The following is a 19,425-nucleotide window of genomic DNA, read 5'->3' on the forward strand; positions in this document are numbered from 1 at the left end:
CGTGCGCCGCAAATGAATGACAGCACTCCAAGCGTTAAAAAAGAAATTATATTGTAAGGACAGTACAAAAAGGTTGGTGTTATAAGGGCGTCTGGATCAAACGGCAAGGAAATAACAAAAATATAAAAACTGCTAAGTCTTGCCAAAGTTTTCCCTCTAGTACCAAATACCACAAGATACAGATTATACAAAGTGTACAAATTTTAAATACAAATACAATACAGCGGGGTTGGGTGCAGTTTATCGCTCTCCAGGAGGTTTCCATTGTAGAGAAGACAAAGCTGAAGAGGATCCCTCTGTCCCTTTGCATTAAAATGCGTCTGCCTGGGTCTGAGGCTCAGGTCAAGAACACAGATGTGAGAGTCAGAGCACCTGGCAATGAGGCTGGAGGTGCCGGAGGAAAACTCAGCTTCACAACCCAGTCCATTTCTGTAAATGCTCACCGTTTTCCCCACGTGCTGCCAATGCGTAGTGCTGCACACACAGCTGATTCCTGCAGGAAGTGCGGTGAGGAGAACCTGATCCCACTGCTTGTGGAGGGAGGGATTTCTGCTTTTAAATTATGTATATATACATATATATATGTACACAGTAATGTACAGGATAAATTAAAATCTGTTAGAGATATCGGTAAAAGTTAAATACATATGATATGAACACCACGTAAACACACATATAGACACACAAAAGCCTATATGAAAATCAGGTGCTTTCCTACAGCTCTTCTAGAGGGGCGGAAAGTCAAACACTGAGCATGTGGCAGGAAAGAAGAGGGACCAGTCCTGTCAACACACACGTGCCTTGGTCAGCTGTAACTGCTTCTAACTGGCAATCAGCCACTGTCCCACAGCAGCACCGTGGCTCTTTCAACGCTGCTGGTGAAAGAGATGGGGGTCAGCAGTCTCAGAAATCTCAGAAATCAAGATTGTCTGTTCATATACTGAGTGTAAGATGGGCAGAAGCGATCCAATTGTTTTTCCATTTGCTATCGCTCTCCATCAAAGCAGGCTGACCACACCCTGGAAAAATCAGCAGGAAGTTCATTCTCTGAAGCCAAGAAAGTCTGTTGATACATCAACACTAGGGATGACTTTGGTGCAAGTCCACAAGAAAAGATTAAATTGTTATCTTCAACTTCATTTCAAATGGCAGCTACCAGACCGGTGAGCTGACACTGACAACTTTCAGCTATTTACTGACCGAAGAGGGGGCTCAGAAGTGATCAAGAGGCAAAGCTCTCTGTATACTTGCTCAGCTATCCAGCTTTCCCCTCAAGCAGATTTTAAACTCAAAAACAGAAATGGGGCTGGTGATGAGCTCAGTTCTATTCCTTGATCCAAAATATTCTACCATCTCTGCCGGCTCACAGAATACTCTTAAAGGGTCTAACCAAACCATCCAACCCCCTGCTTCTGAAGTAAGTTCAGCTAGAGAAAGCTCCATCTTCAAGGATGAAGATTCAACAACCTCCCTGGTCTACCTGTTTCAATGACTGCTCTCACGGTTACATGTTTTTCCTTACATCCAAAAGTACATTCTCTGGCTGCTTCCCCCATTAAAGGATCTGTATTTAAGGCTAGTATCTCAAAATCTTTCTGAATTCTTTTTACAAATACTTCCATATCAGATCACATTTTATCCACCAAGAGAATATGGTTCTCTCAGCTTCACAACTTTTCATAATATACTATCCTATGCATATAATATACATATATAAAACTTTAAAAATACTACACATGGAGCCCCGAGGGAGTGCCAGTGTAACACAAATGTACACAGGTCAGTTACACAGAAGTTGAGTAAATCCCAGGATCCTTTCCCATCAAAGTCCAGGCATGATGTAAGCAATGTTGTCTAGTGTGTTTGACTGGGAAAAAAAAAAAAAACACAACACTTTAATGTCCGGCAGTGACTCAAAATCCCCCAAAATGACACAGATGAGGGTACTAAGCACATTTATTTGTCTTACAAGTCACCATATCAAGAGACAATCAAAGTGATAAGTCATCACTAGTCTACGACTACCTTATTACTGGCTTACTGTCACATATTTGGAAACTTAGAACTAAGCACAAAGGTAGCCTTAGTACTTGGAAGCACTTAGAAACAAAATGCTTGAGGCTTTCCTCAAGTGACTTCTTCCTAAAGAACCTTACGCTCTGCCTTTCAAGTTGAAACAAACCACACTGGCTACATCACATCAACCACATGGGAGATGTTCTGAAGTACTTAAACTTCAAAGTTGTATAATGTGAAAAAAACACAAGAAAAAACAAGCAAAAAAACCCCACTAAAAATCCCTGCCATTATACTCACAAGTCCTTTAAGACATTCTGCAGTGTATAAGAGAAAAACCACCTACTAGCAGGGTGTCAGAAGGGAAAAAAAAGTGTCCCTCCAGTCTTCTCTGCAAATTTAATAGAATTCTGAGATTGAGTCCTTTTTTTAAAACAACACCAATCACTATATTATCTGTATGTTCTTCAAATGTAGTATTTCAGTAACCTCAGATCTATGGTTTGGTGGCTGAAGGCCTTAAGAACAATTGCCTTTTAATTGCTGAAGACAGAGAACTGGATCTGCACCAAGGGTGATTCTAAAATTCAACAATGCCACCTACTGACCGAAAAGATAAACTGCATACTATGTGCAATACGACCATAGACAATTTTATTCCTCTTAAGATAGCACACTCTTTACACACCTGACTGTAAAAATCAGAATAATTTCTTTCTTATCAAGTTCGAATACCAGCTTTCAGAAGCAACAGGTCAGTGCCTTAATCTACGTGCAGCATCATTGCCCTTTGTAACAATAAACTGATCAGGTTTCCAAGATATGAGCCATTAGTCACATGGAAAAGGGGTGTAACGTTCTAAATTAACTTGGCTAGCAAGGAGAAAAGAATTGGATGTTTTTCCATGGCTTATGATGGGAACACCCCATTGACTCAGCTTCTGTATAGACAGCCAGTTTGTAGGAGCTCACAGCCTAAGCTCTCAGATTTGTTCTTGTTAACAGTTTCACAAAATGAATCACTGATTGGGCTGTCCTGTCAGAACACACTAATTCACGTCCCATTTTGTTATTCTCTTGTCCAGATCCCAGATATTATTTCAGTCTCTCGGTTTTTGTAGACTACAAACTTATTTTTCATTTTTGCTTTACTTTATCACTTATTCATGCCTCCTGCTGGAGGTACAACTTCTAATTCAGTTTATAGTGCTGCCATCTTCATCTATGTCCACATTTTGCTACAGTGAGGTCACAAGCTGTTGCTAAATCAGGGCTCAGTTGCAACTGTAATTTAATATGGAAAAGAACCTGTAACTACCCAGTTCTTTCAAACAGAAACTATTTTCCTTTCCTTGGATAAGGAAACAACTACATGTGAAAGGCCCTACTCAGTCACACTAGGAATCTTAAAGGAGATCACGTTATTTTCTACGTTGCCAACTCAAAACAGGATGTATGAATAATACAAAGCAGCTGGAGGATGCTTTTTATATTTTTAAGGAAAATTAGAACTTTCAAAAACAATTGTTATGTGTACAGGTGCTTTTATTTGATTTAGATAGATTGATTCAGTCATTAAAACAGGACCTATATGCACTGCAAACAATGGAACAAATATTAGGTCAGTTCAGTGACAAAAAAAAAAAAAAAGAACAATGCAATGTTGTACAATACCCTGCAACACTGACACCTCAAAGAATTTCAAGAGATATCCCTCACTAAAAATGCTTGACCAATAAAATTTTCTTATTGCACTGGAATTTTAATTGCATTTCAGGACTGATTCATTAGAAAACTTTAGCTGGTCTCTACAGAAATTAACAGGGCTAGAATGGAAATAACCACAAGAAACTTACCAAAACATGCTTAGGGCAGCCGTTCAACTCAGGTAGTTGTGTAGTCAGACATGCTAACGGCCCCAAAGCACAGAGGATAGAATCCAGAAGTACTGACAAACTTCCTGAAACAGCCACCATTCCCTGGAATTAAGGAAAGAAAAATTGGATAGGGACAAATAGCGGAAATTATGGATCCTTCACAACTATATTGATTCTCATTCACATAATCTTCACTACTGAGTTCCCCTAGTCCACTTCCATTATTTACATGGCAACAAAACTATGCCAAGCACTTCACAGAGAGTCTGTTAGTTCAGAAAAAGAAAAAAAAAAATCAAGAATGCAATAGGCAACATTCTGATGTAGGAACAACAGAAAATGTTAGAAAGTTGTCAGTTTTGCGTACAATTTAATTCCACAGTTTATGCCATGTAATTTCCTTTCCATTTTGTACCTTCTACTATATTAGCTAGAGGCAATAATGTTTTATTATTGAAGCCTAAAGAAATGGTAAGTCTGTAAAAATGCTTTAGTTATCAATATACTTTCAAAAAGGGAATGTGTTTGAATGCAATTCTGTGAAGGAATTGATTTTTACTCCATTTGTTCTTCTGAAGAATAACCTCAATAAGGTCGTACCACAAACAAAATGCAGTAACATCTAATTTATTGCTGTTAAAACAAAAAAGCATAGTGAGATGACCTTGTTAGCCATAAAATTCACTGATATTTGTTATTTTAACCAAATATGCGCTCTGCTTACAAGCTGGGCTGAGTTCTAAACCTCTGTGTGTGTGTGTGTGTGTGTGTGTGTGCAAGTATGCGGATAATTACTATCATCTAACATTAGGAAACCACTGGAAAATATGACATCTACATTAGCATGTAAGCTGAAATCATAGTAGTGGCTAACCAAAGCACTGGGAGCATAATACTACAAGACAACAACAGGCATGCTAAAACATCTTGCTAATGGCCTTCTCTGATGGTTTGTTTTTTTTTTTTTTTCCTAAAGGCTTGAGACAAAAAGAATAATCCCTCTAGTCCTATGTATGATGGCATGACATCACTGTTGGGGACAAACTCACCTCTGTTTCCTGCAGTCTATGTCCAATAAGGCTCAGAGATTCACCCAGCAACTGCAAGTGTGCAGCTACATCTATAGGCTCTGTCTCAGGGGCTTTGGCTGGTGAAGAAGGCAACACCACAGTGCTGGTGGGAGATTTCTTATGAGGGGAAATGGCTCCTGGTGGAGAAGCTGGAAACACAGGAATTAAAATTCTGTATTATCTACTTTGACTCTTTTACCTAGAAGCCTATTTACTTTCTGAAGATCAAATATCAAAGGTATTAGATGCTTAATAGTCATGGTGGACCTTTGGAGAACAGAGCCTGCCTTCACTGACGTGCAAAGCAAGTACCTCAGCTGAGTGTGATTTGATAGGTTTGGGAGATTTGGTAGACGGAGATGCCAAACCAAGAACAACCCTTTTTCATACTGCAGCAAGATATTCCCACTAGAACTTCCCTGAGTCTTGCTTCATGTTTCAAATCCTGAATTGCTAAAACCAATACCATTCTACTAACGAGACTTTTTGAAAAGTGCTGATATCGTTCTTGCTCTTGAAGAAACACTGTTGTTGAGTGATATGATGAGTTAAATGTAAAGACACTACTTTCCCCACTCCAAAATAAACCCAAGTAAAGCAAATAAAGTGTGGCAATTACCTTTTATTTTTGGAGCTCCATCTGAAGATGATGCCTTTCTCTTCACAGTGGTGGCCTCTGCTTTATTTTGCTTGTGTTGCAGATACTGAGCTTTTTGTTTCCAGATCTGCAGTTACCATGGTATAAAAACAGATTCAAAATGTTAGATAATTAGTTTACCTGATGCCAAGACCTCAGGGTAGAATAACATTACATAGCCAAGTGGTGAAGCAACGCCATGAGAAGTAAATGGATGCTTTTATGAGCACACAGGCAAAATCATCAATTTTCCCACAGTTTGGGGACAGAGATAACATTTCTTTGAGATATTGGACAATAATACCACTGTATTCTGACCTAAGCACCTAATTTACAAAAACCATTTCACAGAAACATCTCACATGAACTTACCAGTTTATCCTTGTCAGGTAGCTGCTTCCACACCTCTGCCAGCTTTTTACTAAGGTCTCCAAAATCTGTTAGGAGGAAAAATAGAAATGCTCAAAATAGATTAAAGGATAAAATCACGGTAAGGATACAGGGAATTTATATGAATTTCAACAGTGTGAAAAACTGGCCAGTGTATACACATTTAGAAAGCAATGCCTTTTACATGTGGAACATTCCACACTGTCTAAAAATGATTTCCATTGTGCATTTCCTTACTGTGAATGACACAGGGAATACAAGATCACACATGCATATGCAAAAAAGTAACATAAAGAAAACAACTTTTTAAGTAAATGAAAGGAAGAGTAGGTAATTTCTTCATCCATATTCACAGCTTGGTTAAAATACAATGGAGCAAATCATAAAATCAATTTCTGTCCTTTTTACTGCCTCAAAAAATCAGAGGTTAGTATGAAAGAGAAGGTATGTCCTGCTAATTAATTAGACCGATGTATGATCAAGAGAAGAGAAGAGAAGCTACATTTTTCTCTCACCTATCCCAGGGTGCTCAGACACAATATTTGTACGATATTCCTTACAGAACACTTGATAGGCGGACATGTTTTTCTTCTTTGGCTAGACAGAAGAAAAAAGGAAATAAAGATTTTTAATTATAAAGAGACATACTCAACTTTATTAATAATTTGACATTTATCAAAGACTTAAAGAAAGACATGGTGATTAGCTAAGGAAGATAAAATACCCATGTTTTACATGTTGTGGCCAAATTTAGCAGTTTTGAAAGCAATAGGAACTGGCCAGAACCAGTGTTAATAGAAGACTTGTTCTGCAACAACTATTGATGCATTACATCCTAAGTCAAAACTTTTGGTATTCTAAATCCAGGAGCAAAAGTAACTCTGCAAACACATCTCAGTTTTAAAATTTAAAACTGAAAAAACCCCACAACTGTCACAGTACCAACATGGATCTATCAAAGCAGTTTGGTTTTTGTTCTATTTCAATGTTCATGTTTTGTTCTTTCTAAATGATTCTTCCAAATTACTTCATATTTTCAGGAAAATTGTCTGTACAAGTACACTGATAACACATGCATAAGCAGTTGTCAAGCTCTGATCAAAGAAAACTTTACACATAAAGCAGAATAGCTGAGTAAATTGGGCTATGTCTGCCCATTTGCTGACACAAAGCAACACTTGTCTATGTGAATGTACAAAAATTTCTTTTCCCTATCTATCTCTATATATACATTGAAAATTATTCTGACTGGAAATCTTAGACATACTCCAATAAATGGATAAATAACATCAGTATTCGAGCTTACAACTCAGTTCCTTCCTACACGAACTGTCATGATGGACTACATGACAGTCAGAACAGCCCAGAGTTCTACTGGTAATAGCTATAACCAGCTACCTTAGCAAATGATGCAGTGGTGGCATAATCTGTACCAAGTATATAAAATATAACATTTTCAAAGGAGCTATATTGGCTAAAGACTGCCTATATCACAAAACAAAGAAACAACAATTAATATTCCTTCTGCTAAAAACCTGGAACACAGTAGTGGAAACATTTCCACCAAACATGCTGCGATATCAATACTGACATTACTTAATCTTCAATTTAACATGTCTTTGTAACATTGTGTAATTCAATGGTACCCAACACCCAATTTCTAGTTCCCCTAATTTTTCCTTACTTTTTCTCTTTCTCTGTCCCTTTCTTTTTCTCTTTCCTTTTCTTTTTCTCTTTCTCTTTCCTTTTCTTTTTCTTTTTCTCTTTCTTTTTCCTTTTCTTTTTCTCTTTCCTTTTCTTTTTCTTTTTCTTTTTCTCTTTCTCTTTCCTTTTCTTTTTCTTTTTCCTTTTCTTTTTCTTTTTCTCTTTCCTTTTCTTTTTCTCTTTCTCTTTCCTTTTCTCTATCCTTCTCCTTTTCTCTTTCCTTCTCCTTTTCTCTTTCCTTTTCTTTTTCCCACTTCTCACTTCTTTCCTTCTCCTTTTCTTCCTTTTTCCTTCTCTTCTCATTTTGTCCATCTGAGTGAAAAACAGTAGGATGAGGTGGAGGAAGAACATAGGGAGCGCTGGGAGGAGGAGGTGGTGATAATGTTATTTCTGTTACTGCCACAGAAGAGTGCCCTGAACTCTTTTTAGACTTAGAGTGCCTCTTCTCTCTGTGCCTCTCCTTGTCTTTCTTTTTCTTACTTTTTTTTGACTTCTTTTTCTTCTTGATTTCCCGGTAGGAGTCATCTATCACTAGCTCACCAGCCTCCAATTCCCCACCAGAAGAGGATCCCGATTCTGGCTGTGCCTCCATACCTGAAATCTCATACTCACTCCCATGGCCTTCTGAAAAAACAGATGTGTCAGTACCAAAAGTCTCAGAAGGGGGATGTGAGTCTGGAGGTTTGTGCTTCTTCCGAGATGACTTCAGGAAGCTATGCAGTTCATGACCCAGATGAAATGACCCTTGCTCATCTCGAGACGATTTCTTTGAGGATTTTTTTGAGAAAGAATCATCATCTGCCACACTGCTTTTCTCTTTTGGTGAAAGGATAAGTTTCATCTTCAAGCCATCAGGCTCACGAAGAGTAAGTGTCTCTGTGTTCACGTAAAGAGGTTTCATTTTTTTAGTTTTGTGGAAGCTGCCGTCGTCCACTGAGTGCTCTGCACTGCTCCCACTCATCTTCTTCTTGTGGTGCTCCTTTCTGCTTTCAGAATGTCCAGAGGAAGAATAAGACGATTTTTCAGAGGTCTTCTTTGAAGACTTAGAGCTTGTGGACAAAGGTGTGGCAATAGCCTTGAGTAGATCCATGTTTTTGTCAGTGGAGGATGGGCTAGAAACTGCTTTTTTCTTCTTCTTTGATGGTAGATCCAAAGATGAAAGACCTGAAAAAGGTCAAGAGAGCTGCTCATCAAGACAATTCTCTGAAAGATAGCATTACACAAACCAAAAGTGAAATGGGAATCCTGCAGTACTTATTATTAAAGCTAAGTGATTTTCATCTTGGCTGAAGGAGGTCTCTGAAACTTGCAGTCAACTCAGTGTGTCCTTACAGAAAACAATTCAGGAGCTGTAACATCAGAGCTGTCAATCTACTTAATGAAGAAAGACAGAACAGGAAAGTTCTTGCATTTCATCAAAGTTTGTATTCTAACACAAACCAGCATATTTTGATAAAAATGTATCTTACTAAGCCTGAAATATTACAAGCTTATAACGTCACTTTTAGCCCTGGAGGGACCAATGAACTGAAAGCATAAGCTTTTTCATTCTGAAAACAGATTTTTTACTAATTTCAGCTTGCAAAAATATTCCAAAGACTTGGCTTTCTTTTCACATTGGAACAAAAATAAATCTTAAGCCTGTTAAGCTTTTATGAACAGGATTGTCATTTTTCTGGGCAGCTTTTTCATTGTGAGAATAATGCTTCTGTATACAATCTGAAACCAAAAGCAATCATACTGTATTCTGACACATCCTATTTTTATAAATTCAGATAAATTAATTAGTACTATCTGCAAGTAAGACTACAGCTTGTAATGCAATACGGAAAAAAAGAATGCAAATGCCAAAAAGGAAGGCATGAATTAGGAAACTACAACTTGTCGGTGAAAACATGAGTAGAAGATCTCTGCTTCAACAACAGCAACTTGTTAAGTAAACTCTGAAAACATCATTTACTGATCTTTTGCAGTTTGGTGCAGCAGAAACCCAATCAGTCAGGTGTCTGACTACTTGGCGTAAGACCAGTTGGTGTACTTTTCCCCCTGATAAAGTGCTAACCACAAAGTTTGATGCCATTAGTTTAACAGCATCCTTTCCTCCAAGTTCATTATCCGCTTCCCCTGTCTGATTGCTGCCTTACCCCTGGAGCAGAACTCATCGGAGGAATGTTTCCTCTTCTTTTTGTGATGTTCTGTCCCCGAAAAGAGCTCACTGTCCTAGAATAATAATAATAAAAAAAAAAAAGCTGACAAACAAGATGGAAATAATATGAGATTCACGTGGACTGCTGACAGATAATAATTTGTGGAAGGTATCAAGAGATACTAATACTACTATAATGCCAAGTAAGCCTATGTATGAATCAGTATTCTTATTCTAGGTGCTAAATCAGCAAAGAAAATATAGCATGTCACCAAGAACCCATAGTGTAGGTTTAAGGTAGAAGGCAAAAAGCATGGTACAGATATATGAGGGAACAAAAAAATGCAGTTTTAGAATAGGCTTCAGCATACCAGATAACTAAGAGAAATCAAGCTTTCTTTGGAAACTGCAGTACAATAGGACCATAAGGAAACTGAAATACAAATCTCTAGAGGGATCCCTCCTCCAATGAAAGAATCAATACACAGGAATACGTGAAAAAGTACATTTGAGAAGAAACAGACAATGAAAGACAGCACTTGGACATCAGCTGATGAGTTGGTAAAAGAGATCCACTTCTTAATCAAGCTGAGAAATAACTAAGTGTGCACAGGTTGTCAAGCCTTAAAAATGAAAGTGAGCAGCGCATATTTAATATAGTGAAGAAGATAAAAGAAGTGAAAGAAGGCACACAGAGGTGACAATCAAAATGATGGGCCAGAAAATGGACTTAGTAGCTCATGTAAGCCAATTATAATCTCTTGACCAATTTCCGGTCTGAAAATGAAGCTCCTCTATAGAATTTCAAATATGTGGCAGAAGAATTTCATTTTTTAACTGGAACTTCTTTTCCAGAATTGAAAATTTTAAAAACAATTGCAAGTAGTCACCTTTGAATTAACAGCGGAATCTTCAGCTCAAAGAGGAAAGTTTTAAAGAAACTTAAGCTGCTGCTGCATGATTTCGGAGCTAAGGCCTCAGGGAAACAGTTAGGGCTAATTTATACCTCTCAAGAGCTATCATTTCAGGCTGCCCACAACAGCACATGAGTTCACATTTTATTCATACTTTGCTGCCTTCTTATGCAACTATAGATTCTAAAAATATTACTTTTTGTGTAAAAAGTCATTCAGACTATTTCAGTATTTGCAGGGCTGTACATCAAGTCTAGGAAAAGATACTACTGCCCTATTTTCCGAGGCAAAGAAATCAGAATCAGTTTTAACTGGGACTGACCCCCTCCATTTACCCAGCAAAGCTACGGAACAATTCAGGACACAATTAACAGCTCTTTCTTCTACAGGAATTTTTCTATACAAAAGGACTTTTTAAGCAAGCCATCTTGTCTCAAGCTTTTTACACTTTCTTACACCTTCAAAGTTTTCTCGGCAGGCTTTCTGACCTGAGCTGCTATCCTCTCCTCCTCTTGCACGAGATCCTTGTAATATCGCTTTTTCTCTCGATGTGCTCTGATGTCATCAGCACTTCGGTCACTCTCTAGGAATTCTAAGATGAATGTGAAACAAGAAAAGAAAGAAAAATGAGATGCCATGTCAAGAGATAACAGACACATGGACTACATACAAAATAAGACAGCACTGAACACTGGCACAGAACGATGCACAAAACCCAGCAAGCACTAGAGACTAAGAGATAATATTCTGTACTTTCTGACACGGGACAGGGTTCAGTGCTCTAATACTATAACACAGGTTCTCAAGATTTCATTTCTAATCCTTTTAGATTTCTTTCTGAAGATAACTGAACTTAAAAATGTTGCCATGACTAACCATACCCCTGGCCTCCCGTTTCATTGACCTGGCTGGGAGGAGAAAGGCTGCAGTGGCAGAGTTCCCAACTGTGGTATTTGCTCTATGAAATACCACCTGTTTCTCTAATCCCATTACTTTCCATCCGGAAGTCAAGGGCTTGGGATCCTGCAGAAACTAGTCCAGATGAAACTGAAAGGTTAATACCCTTCAACGCTCCATAGGAGACTAACTTCCTTTCCCACTCTCTGACTCCGTGACCTGGCAAGGGCTGCAGAGGGTACCCTTTTTCTTGGCTACTCCCTCTGAGATTATGAAGCAGTCATACCTTCTTTCTTCTTGGAGTCATCATAAGCCATGGTGGTCCTGCAGGAGCCTGAGAATATGTTGCCACGTCTGGGCTCCTTCCCCTGTTCCCATCTACAGGAAAAGTTCTGAGAAACAGAGAATGAAAATAACCCTCCAATAAGGAAGAATCATGATGTAAAATGGGAAACAACGCCTGAACAAAATGAAGATTCTCTGGAAGACAGTGGGAAAGGAAATCATCCTTCAAGTGTGACGGAATTTTTTTAAATTAAGCTGGAGATTTTTTGTTGTTTGTTATTTTAAAAATGTAACAAGACCACTTCTTCCTTGTAAAATCTCCATGTCACTTATATAATTTATCCACAGGAATGGAAAGAGGGGAGAATGTAGCTGTTTGATTTTTGTCACAAATGAAATTGTACCTGAACTTGTATTAAAGACATGTTTTGTCAGAAACCACTGTAGCAAAGAGTGAGATAGTTAAAGAGAAATAATGAATTCTTGAATTTCAGATGAAGCAAAGGAAAAGACAAAAACAGGCACTGTGCTTTATAAGGATTTTTTCAAATCTTTTGAGCTTAAGGGTTGCACATTTTGTAGTGAAGGTGTACATCTTGCTGATGAGTTTCCTGACACTACCACTGCAGCCATTCTGAATGTCAGCCTGGGAAAGGAAACAGAGGAAAGTGCTCCTTTTTACTAGGACTTCTGCAGCACCCTTCCCCATGGCAGCTTCCAAATTTCAGGTCTCTTCTGAGTTATTCCATTCTACAGCTGCTAGCATACAGAAGGACAGCACCACTATGCAATAGCTGCACTTGGTTCTCTAAGGAAACTGATTTTGTTTTTCAAAAGTAAGGTAAGCAAATGGCTTAACATGAAAAGATGACCTCTCCTCATAAGAGATTAAACCAATTGCACTTAAATGATTTTTTATTGCTGTTTGTGTGTGAATGCTCAGCCACAAAGATGATGCAGTTTGCCCTTTGTAGCTGTCACAGGCATGGAGCCACATTTAAGTTACTTTGAGATCAGGGAACTTGCACTACATCTCTGTGTATACATTAACTTAATAAACAAATGGCTGATAATGTACAAAGTATTCATCTGATTGTGGTTACTTATGCAAAAGAACAAAGTTGCAACTAATTCAAGCTAAGGGATACACAAATGTTTCCGTTGAAGTTTGTGAGAATTCAAGAGAGCACAAGTTCTGGGAAACCACCCAACTCAAGATGTTTCCAGTCAGCATTCTGACCACCAGACATTGTTGCTAGTAAACACTGCAATTTGTAGGCAGAATTTATGCATGCACCCAGCAGCTTCACAAGCATCTTGCCACTATGAGAGCTGACATGAAGGAGATCTTGAAAACACCTCTTGAAGCTCAGCTCTTTGTAATCTGCTGGACTTCAGCAGGAGCACACACAATACTGAAGCACTGTGCTCAGGGCCTACTCTAAATATTGAGGGTGTTCAGGTCCTGGAACAGGCTCCTCAGGGCAATGGTCATGGACTCAAGCTGCCTGAGTTCAAGGAGTGTTCACACAGTGCTCTAGACAGAGGGTCTGATTTTGGGTGGTCCAGTATGGAGCCAGAAGTTGGACTCAATGATCCCTGTGGGTCCTTTCCAGCTTGGGATGTTCAGTGATAAATACTGCTCAGCAAAACAAAGCTGATGACAGTCATTCATGAAGAGATGACTTGGAGAATATGTGGGCAACACTCTCAGACACAGAGTTTGAGTTTTGCGTGGTCCAGTGTGGAGCCAGGGGATGGACTCGATGGTCCTTATGGATCTCTCTGTAACACTATGATAGCTGTGGACACAGCTTCCACTCTCTTTTTGAAACTTAGGCAAGCAGCCTGTCAGATATATTTGCTGGTAGATAACACCCAAAGGAACTCACGACCCAGACCCTGCACATACAGAACATAGCCTGAACTTGTCTTGCACTACAACTCCCATTCGGTTCCACTGCTCCAGCACTGAGGAAGCACTGGGAGCAGCCCTCTCCCCACGCCCCAGTTCCCTCACACCCACGGCTGAGGGACCGAGGCCCTGCTTGCTCCCCCGGGGGGCTGAAGCGTTTCTGTCCCCCACGGGGAAGACCGGCTCCCTCGCCTCACTTCCCGCCACTGCTCCCAGAGCCTGACGCGAGCCCAGACCCGCCGACGCTCCACACCCCGGGCTCAGGCACGAGCCCCGGCCCCGCCGCCGCCGTTTAAAGCGGGCTCAGCCGCCCCGCTCGCTCGCTCCCGCCCGCCCGCTCGCTCGTTCTCTCACCCGAGCGGGCCTCGGCCTCACTCCAGCCCGCGGCTCCGCCCCTGCAGCAGGCCTGGGCGTGCCCCCGTGGCGGCGAGCGCTGTCGGCCTGCGGTGCCGAACGGAGGGAGGGGAAGGTAGGAGGCGCGCGGCCGCCTCACTCCGCGCCGCCGCTTCGCGCCGCGCTGCCGCCCGCCACCGCCATCTTGGAGAAGGAGACAAGGGACTGCCGCCCGGCGCCAGGGGCGGCCAGCCGAGCGCCGAGCGCCTCCAACGGGGAGTGGGGGCGGGGTAGGAGGCGGTGAGCGGAGTGCCGAGCGCATCGATGGGCGGGTTGGCGGGGAGAGTGGTGCTCCTAAGCCTAAGGCGGAACACGGAGTCATACGGGTTACAAAAGAAATCTAAGATCTGAGGTTCAACTACCACTCCACCCCACCATGCCCACTGACCATGCCCTCAGTGCCACATCCACGCGGTTCTGGAACACCTCCAGGGACGGTGATTCCACCACCTCCCTGGGCAGCCTGTGCCACTGCAGCACTGCTCTTCCCGAGAAGTTTCTCCTAATATCCACCCCGAACCTGTCCTGCAGCATCATGACACAACTTCCCCGCTCACCATGGCTTTTTAAGAGACAAGGCCTAGAGGTGGCTCTGTGCGCAGGGTAGGTTGGTTTTGGGGCTGGTTATGCTTACTGCAGTGGATCTATAGGAAAGGGTGAAATCCTGTTACTAAGCAGTTACAGAGGCAGCACTTGTGTGCGATTAGTCAGGCACTGACTGCTCTGATTGCTCAGAAGGTCCCTGTTCAACAAACCTCAGCTGACTCTTAGCTTAAATCCTATCATCTCTACTGATGCGGAGCTCTTCCTTTTGTTTAGATGCCCGCAGATACTCACATGACTGTGGAAGACCACTGTCAGCCACATGCTGCCTGCAGACCACAGTTCCCTGCTATACCTGAAGGTAAACCTGTCCCATCACAGATATGCTGCTTCCCCGGTACTTACACATCTGCTTTCTGGTCTTGCTGATGGTTTTGTTGCCTAAGAAATACAGAACACAATTTATGCATTACAGTAGGGCTTAGAGGAATTAAAAAGGGAAAAGGACCTATGTCTGTTACACTGCATGAACATATAGTGTGGTCCGTATTACAGATGTTAATAAAGTTGCTCAACCACAATGCACAGATCCACCAGCTCTTAGGATAAGCACAAGAGCTGTGCAGAGGTTGCCGTGCATGTCTGCTGTAGACAAAACTCTCTAAAAGTGCTCCTCACTCTCCAACCCAGTAGAAAAGTGCCTTTGCAGATTTATGGCCAGAACCTCACCAGAGCTGAACTCACCATGCCATGCTCTTTGCCACCTTGCTGGTGCTACAGACTTCATAGAAGCAGCAGGCAATGCCTGGAAGCACTTGGACACGTCAGCCTAGAGGAAACAGCAGCAAGTCAGAATAAGACATTAGCATGGCTGGGAGAGGCTAGGTGCAGCCTAAAGGAACAGAGATTGCTTTGAAAATCAAACACCTAAATTACCCTGGTATTTGATGATGACAAGTATTTGATAATGATAGCTAGTAAATGTGCAGGGAAGGTATGTTTAATATCCTGCACCATAAAATGAGAAAGGATTCAAGCTCCCCTACAGCTTAATGTTTTCAGCACTGGATGGTTCAGAGGTATTAGAATGTGACGGTGATTGCTTGTGGAGGAGAGAGAATGAATTTGCAGATGAATTTGCAAAAATAAGCATATAGCAGGATACTTGCACATAAAGCTACTGAAGCACCAATCATTCAGATTTCCCTTGGTGAGACTTATGTGCCTTTCCTTCCACAAAAAATAATAATAGTAGGAGTAGTAGTAATTGTAATAGTAATAGTAATAACAACAATAACAACATGTAGTCCTTCCTACTGCACTTCTCATCAGAGCAGAAATGTACAGAAAAGCTCATTTCAATCATTCCCATTTTTCTGAGCTAACACGAAGAACCAACCAACACAAACCACTAGCACTTACTCACTGCTTTTAAACAATTCAGTCTTTCCCTGTACTAGAAAATCTAGAGATCCTTTCAGAGTGTACACCTGGACTATACAGGTCAGGTGGGGAAATGTAGGATGCCGACAGCAAATTCAAGAGTGGCAACTGCTTCAAATCCTTCACACTCAAAAGAATTTCTTTCTTTCTTTCCTCCTTTCTTTCCTTCCTCCTTTCTTTCTTTCTTTCCTTCCTTCTTTCCTTCCTTCCTTCCTTCCTTCCTTCCTTCCTTCCTTCCTTCCTTCCTTCCTTCCTTCCTTCCTTCCTTCCTTCCTTCCTTCCTTCCTTCTTTCTTTCTTTCTTTCTTTCTTTCTTTCCTTCTTTCCTTCTTTCTTTCCTTCTTTCCTTCTTTCTTTCTTTCTTTCTTTCTTTCTTTCTTTCTTTCTTTCTTTCTTTCTTTCTTTCTTTCTTTCTTTCTTTCTTTCTTTCTTTCTTTCTTTCTTTCTTTCTTTCTTTCTTTCTTTCTTTCTTTCTTTCTTTCTTTCTTTCTTTCTTTCTTTCTTTCTTTCTCCTTGAATTGAAAAGGTTGTAGTGAGGGAATCAGAAAAGCAGAGAGTCTCCATAGCTTTTAAGATCTGATGTGCAGCATTAGCCAATCTCAGAGTATTTTGAGAATATTCCTTATTGATTTTACTCAGAGCATCTTGCGTTCTTTTGCCTACATTCCAGGGAGACAAACTGCTAAAAGAGTACACAGTGTGTTCCCTCAGGTGTCCCCTTGGCAATGAGATGCATATTGTATGAAGAACTCTTGCCAATACAGAGCATTTTGGGATGTGCATGTACTTCCTTATACTTGATGTGAGATTAGTTCTGTGTTAGGAGTTACTGCCCATTAAGCCACACTACTGAGTGGTCATGCTTTTCCCACATTATATCCACCATCTGTTCCTGTCTGTCTGCTGCCTATACTGAGGTGCAAGTTTCCAGATTCAATAGCCCTCTTTTTTTTTGGTGTTTTTTTAGTACTTAGCCCAGTGACTCTCAAGTGCAATGAATATAAAAGGAGTGAACAATAAAATGAGCACAAACCCACAGCCACATTATGTACAAAATTAAATGCAGCTTTCAGAGCTGTATGAACAATTATCAGTTCTTCATCATAGTTTGAAACTCCAAAACCTTTTTTTCAGTCCTGTCCCATTTTTCTGTAATTGTTTCCTAGATTCCAAGATGATTTGACATTGTCTGGAATGAGACCTGGATCAAAACCCTGATATCTGCCTTTCCATGAAAAGTCCATTTTGCTTTGCACAGGCATTCTACTCTCTGCACATTACAACACCTGTATGTCACCAGCTATCAAACTGCCCTCTGAGAAATAAATGCATTTTAGAAGGTTATGGAAATTCTTATGGATAAAGTGACTAGAATGTTACAGTGGACTTCAGGTAAAATAAACACTGGGTGGCAATTACCTCAGCTGTATAATTTCCTTAGTCTGATATATAAAGAAGGCAATCGAGCACTGTTTGAGCATAGACTTGCTTCTCTAGAGAAAATTCAGAAGATTTGTCATCTGCGTTGTTTCAGTATTGGGGATTGACTTAAATTACTTCCCATTTATCTCCAGTTTCTGCAGGAAGCATTCATTTCCTTACTTCTTCAGCTGGGAATATAGTCATTAACAAAACAACAAGGGTGTGTGCAGTCATTTGTAACATCAGTACCACAGCCTGAATATCCCTTAGAGCCACAGCATCTGTCACAATGGACACTCACCTTCTCCTGCTGCTCCTTTTCACATGCTGAGGGAGATGGAAAGGCAACATCCTCCTCCATCTGGTGGGGAAACAAACTATGCATTACAGCAGGAGTAGTGGATTCCAGACAGGAAGAGTGTGCTTTGGGTTCCAAATCACATCAGTCATACTCAGATGTCTTACCAGCCATGCATTTGTGCAAACCTCAGTGACAGCAGTGCAGAAATACCTCCTAATGGCCACAGGCAACATGCTGAGGAGACCTGCATTTGATGCCTGTTGGAGGGAAAGGCAACCCTATTCTCTTCAAATAATGTTGATGGGTCATGACTATTTCTATGAAAGTAGGCTGCCTACTGATTCTGCTTCCAGCTAGAGATGTTGCATCTGCAGATGAGAATTTTTGGGAAGAGCAAAAGTCTTCACTGCACCCTGAAAAGCTACAAAGTCCTTGAAAGTTTTCAAGAAGAGTGTGAATGGAGCACTGAGGGACAAGGTTTAATGAGCATGGTTGGGTGGTTGGACTAGATAATCTTAGTGGTCTTTTCCAACCTTAATGATTCTATGCTTCTACAAAAGTGGCAATGGAATGTGCAGAGAGAGGCAGTCGACAGGACGGTACTGCCCACACAACTCTTGAGTTGACAGCTGAACCAATGCAAATCTCATGGCTGTGGTGTGCCATCATCTGCAGTGCTACTGCCAAGATGTGAGTAAGGGGCAAAGTGTGGAAAGGGCTCTGGACTCCAAACGTATCTTGGCATGGGAAAGGCAATAAGAGGACACATTGATCCAGGGGCCAGGTGAATAACAACATGTTCTGTCCATCCCTGTGCATTGCAGAATGGTACATGTGTGAAGAAGAAATGTTGTTGCAAGGCATTTCATATCTTGCAGCTGTTTACATAGCAGGTAATTTGCAATGCTTTCAGGGTCACCGAACGAAATAAAATGCTCTAGGTCATCCAAGGCTGTTCTCTGCCTTGTGGGCATGCTGTCATTCAATCTCCATTGTAAACTGATCGATCTTTATCTTAAAAGCAATCATGTCTCTTCCTCCTACAACCTCCACTGAAAGGATGCTCCAGAATGTCACTTTTCTGATAGTCAGAAAATGTCTTCTGAATACCAACCAAAGTGAACTCATGGTTGGCTTGCATCCATTAGTTCCTGTGCCAATATTTTCTTTTAGCTAATACAATCACTATCCCCTGCTGCTGTTTTTACTCTGGTGCGTTTATAGAGTCATCATACCTCCCCTCTGTTCTCATTTTGCTAGGCTAAACAAGGCATACTCCCCTAGTTTCCTTGTAGCTGGTAGGCTCCTCACTCCTCTCTCCAAGCTGGCAGCTTTGTGCTGGGCTTGCTCCATGTTGAATCCTCCTCTGAAGCTTGATTTGCTGAGAAGTCTCATTAAGGTCTCATGCAGTGCTTTGAATGCTTCCCTTTCTCTAGGGGAAATGCTTCCCCCTTTTTATGACAGTAGAAGATT

General features: G+C 40.9%; 1 protein-coding gene and 1 long non-coding RNA gene across 4 annotated transcripts; one reads left to right on the plus strand and one right to left on the minus strand.

Annotated features, from left to right (window-relative positions):
• Nucleotides 1–23: 23 nt before the first annotated feature.
• On the minus strand, nt 24–14,406 carry HMGXB4 (HMG-box containing 4). 2 transcript variants are annotated; one of them, XM_090143098.1, is made up of 11 exons: nt 14,206–14,339; nt 11,938–12,043; nt 11,243–11,346; nt 9,839–9,914; nt 7,675–8,858; nt 6,506–6,587; nt 5,973–6,037; nt 5,583–5,688; nt 4,943–5,112; nt 3,873–3,995; nt 24–1,867 (listed from the first exon to the last, which is right to left on the minus strand). In XM_090143098.1, the coding sequence occupies exons 2-11, from the start codon at nt 11,966–11,968 to the stop codon at nt 1,823–1,825; spliced, it is 1,986 nt and encodes a 661-aa protein (XP_089999224.1). In that variant the 5' UTR covers nt 11,969–12,043; nt 14,206–14,339; the 3' UTR covers nt 24–1,822. The 2 variants fall into 2 exon arrangements, with proteins under 2 accessions (XP_089999224.1, XP_089999229.1); XM_090143103.1 differs by lacking the exon at nt 11,938–12,043 and having other exon boundaries at nt 14,206–14,406.
• LOC116233286 (uncharacterized) lies at nt 14,231–17,647 on the plus strand. 2 transcript variants are annotated; one of them, XR_016467879.1, is made up of 3 exons: nt 14,231–14,320; nt 15,064–15,148; nt 17,396–17,647. It is a non-coding gene; the product is annotated as an uncharacterized LOC116233286 (long non-coding RNA). The 2 variants fall into 2 exon arrangements; XR_004167943.2 differs by lacking the exon at nt 14,231–14,320 and adding an exon at nt 14,398–14,484.
• The last annotated feature ends 1,778 nt before the right edge of the window (nt 17,648–19,425 follow it).

The sequence above is a fragment of the Phasianus colchicus genome, chromosome 1 (genome assembly GCF_987193195.1).
Source record: "Phasianus colchicus chromosome 1, bPhaCol1.hap1.1, whole genome shotgun sequence".
Lineage (NCBI taxonomy): Eukaryota > Metazoa > Chordata > Aves > Galliformes > Phasianidae > Phasianus > Phasianus colchicus.

What these genes read in the sequence shown, in the direction of transcription:
- HMGXB4 (XM_090143098.1), bottom strand. Translation starts at nt 11,968, where the DNA reads ATGGCTTATGATGACTCCAAGAAGAAAGAAG. An exon ending in AGGAGAGGATAGCAGCTCAG is followed by an intron (nt 9,915 to 11,242) that starts GTCAGAAAGCCT and finishes TTATTATTCTAG; the next exon opens with GACAGTGAGCTCTTTTCGGG. An exon ending in GCTGCCCTAAGCATGTTTTG is followed by an intron (nt 1,868 to 3,872) that starts GTAAGTTTCTTG and finishes TTTTTTTCCCAG; the next exon opens with TCAAACACACTAGACAACAT.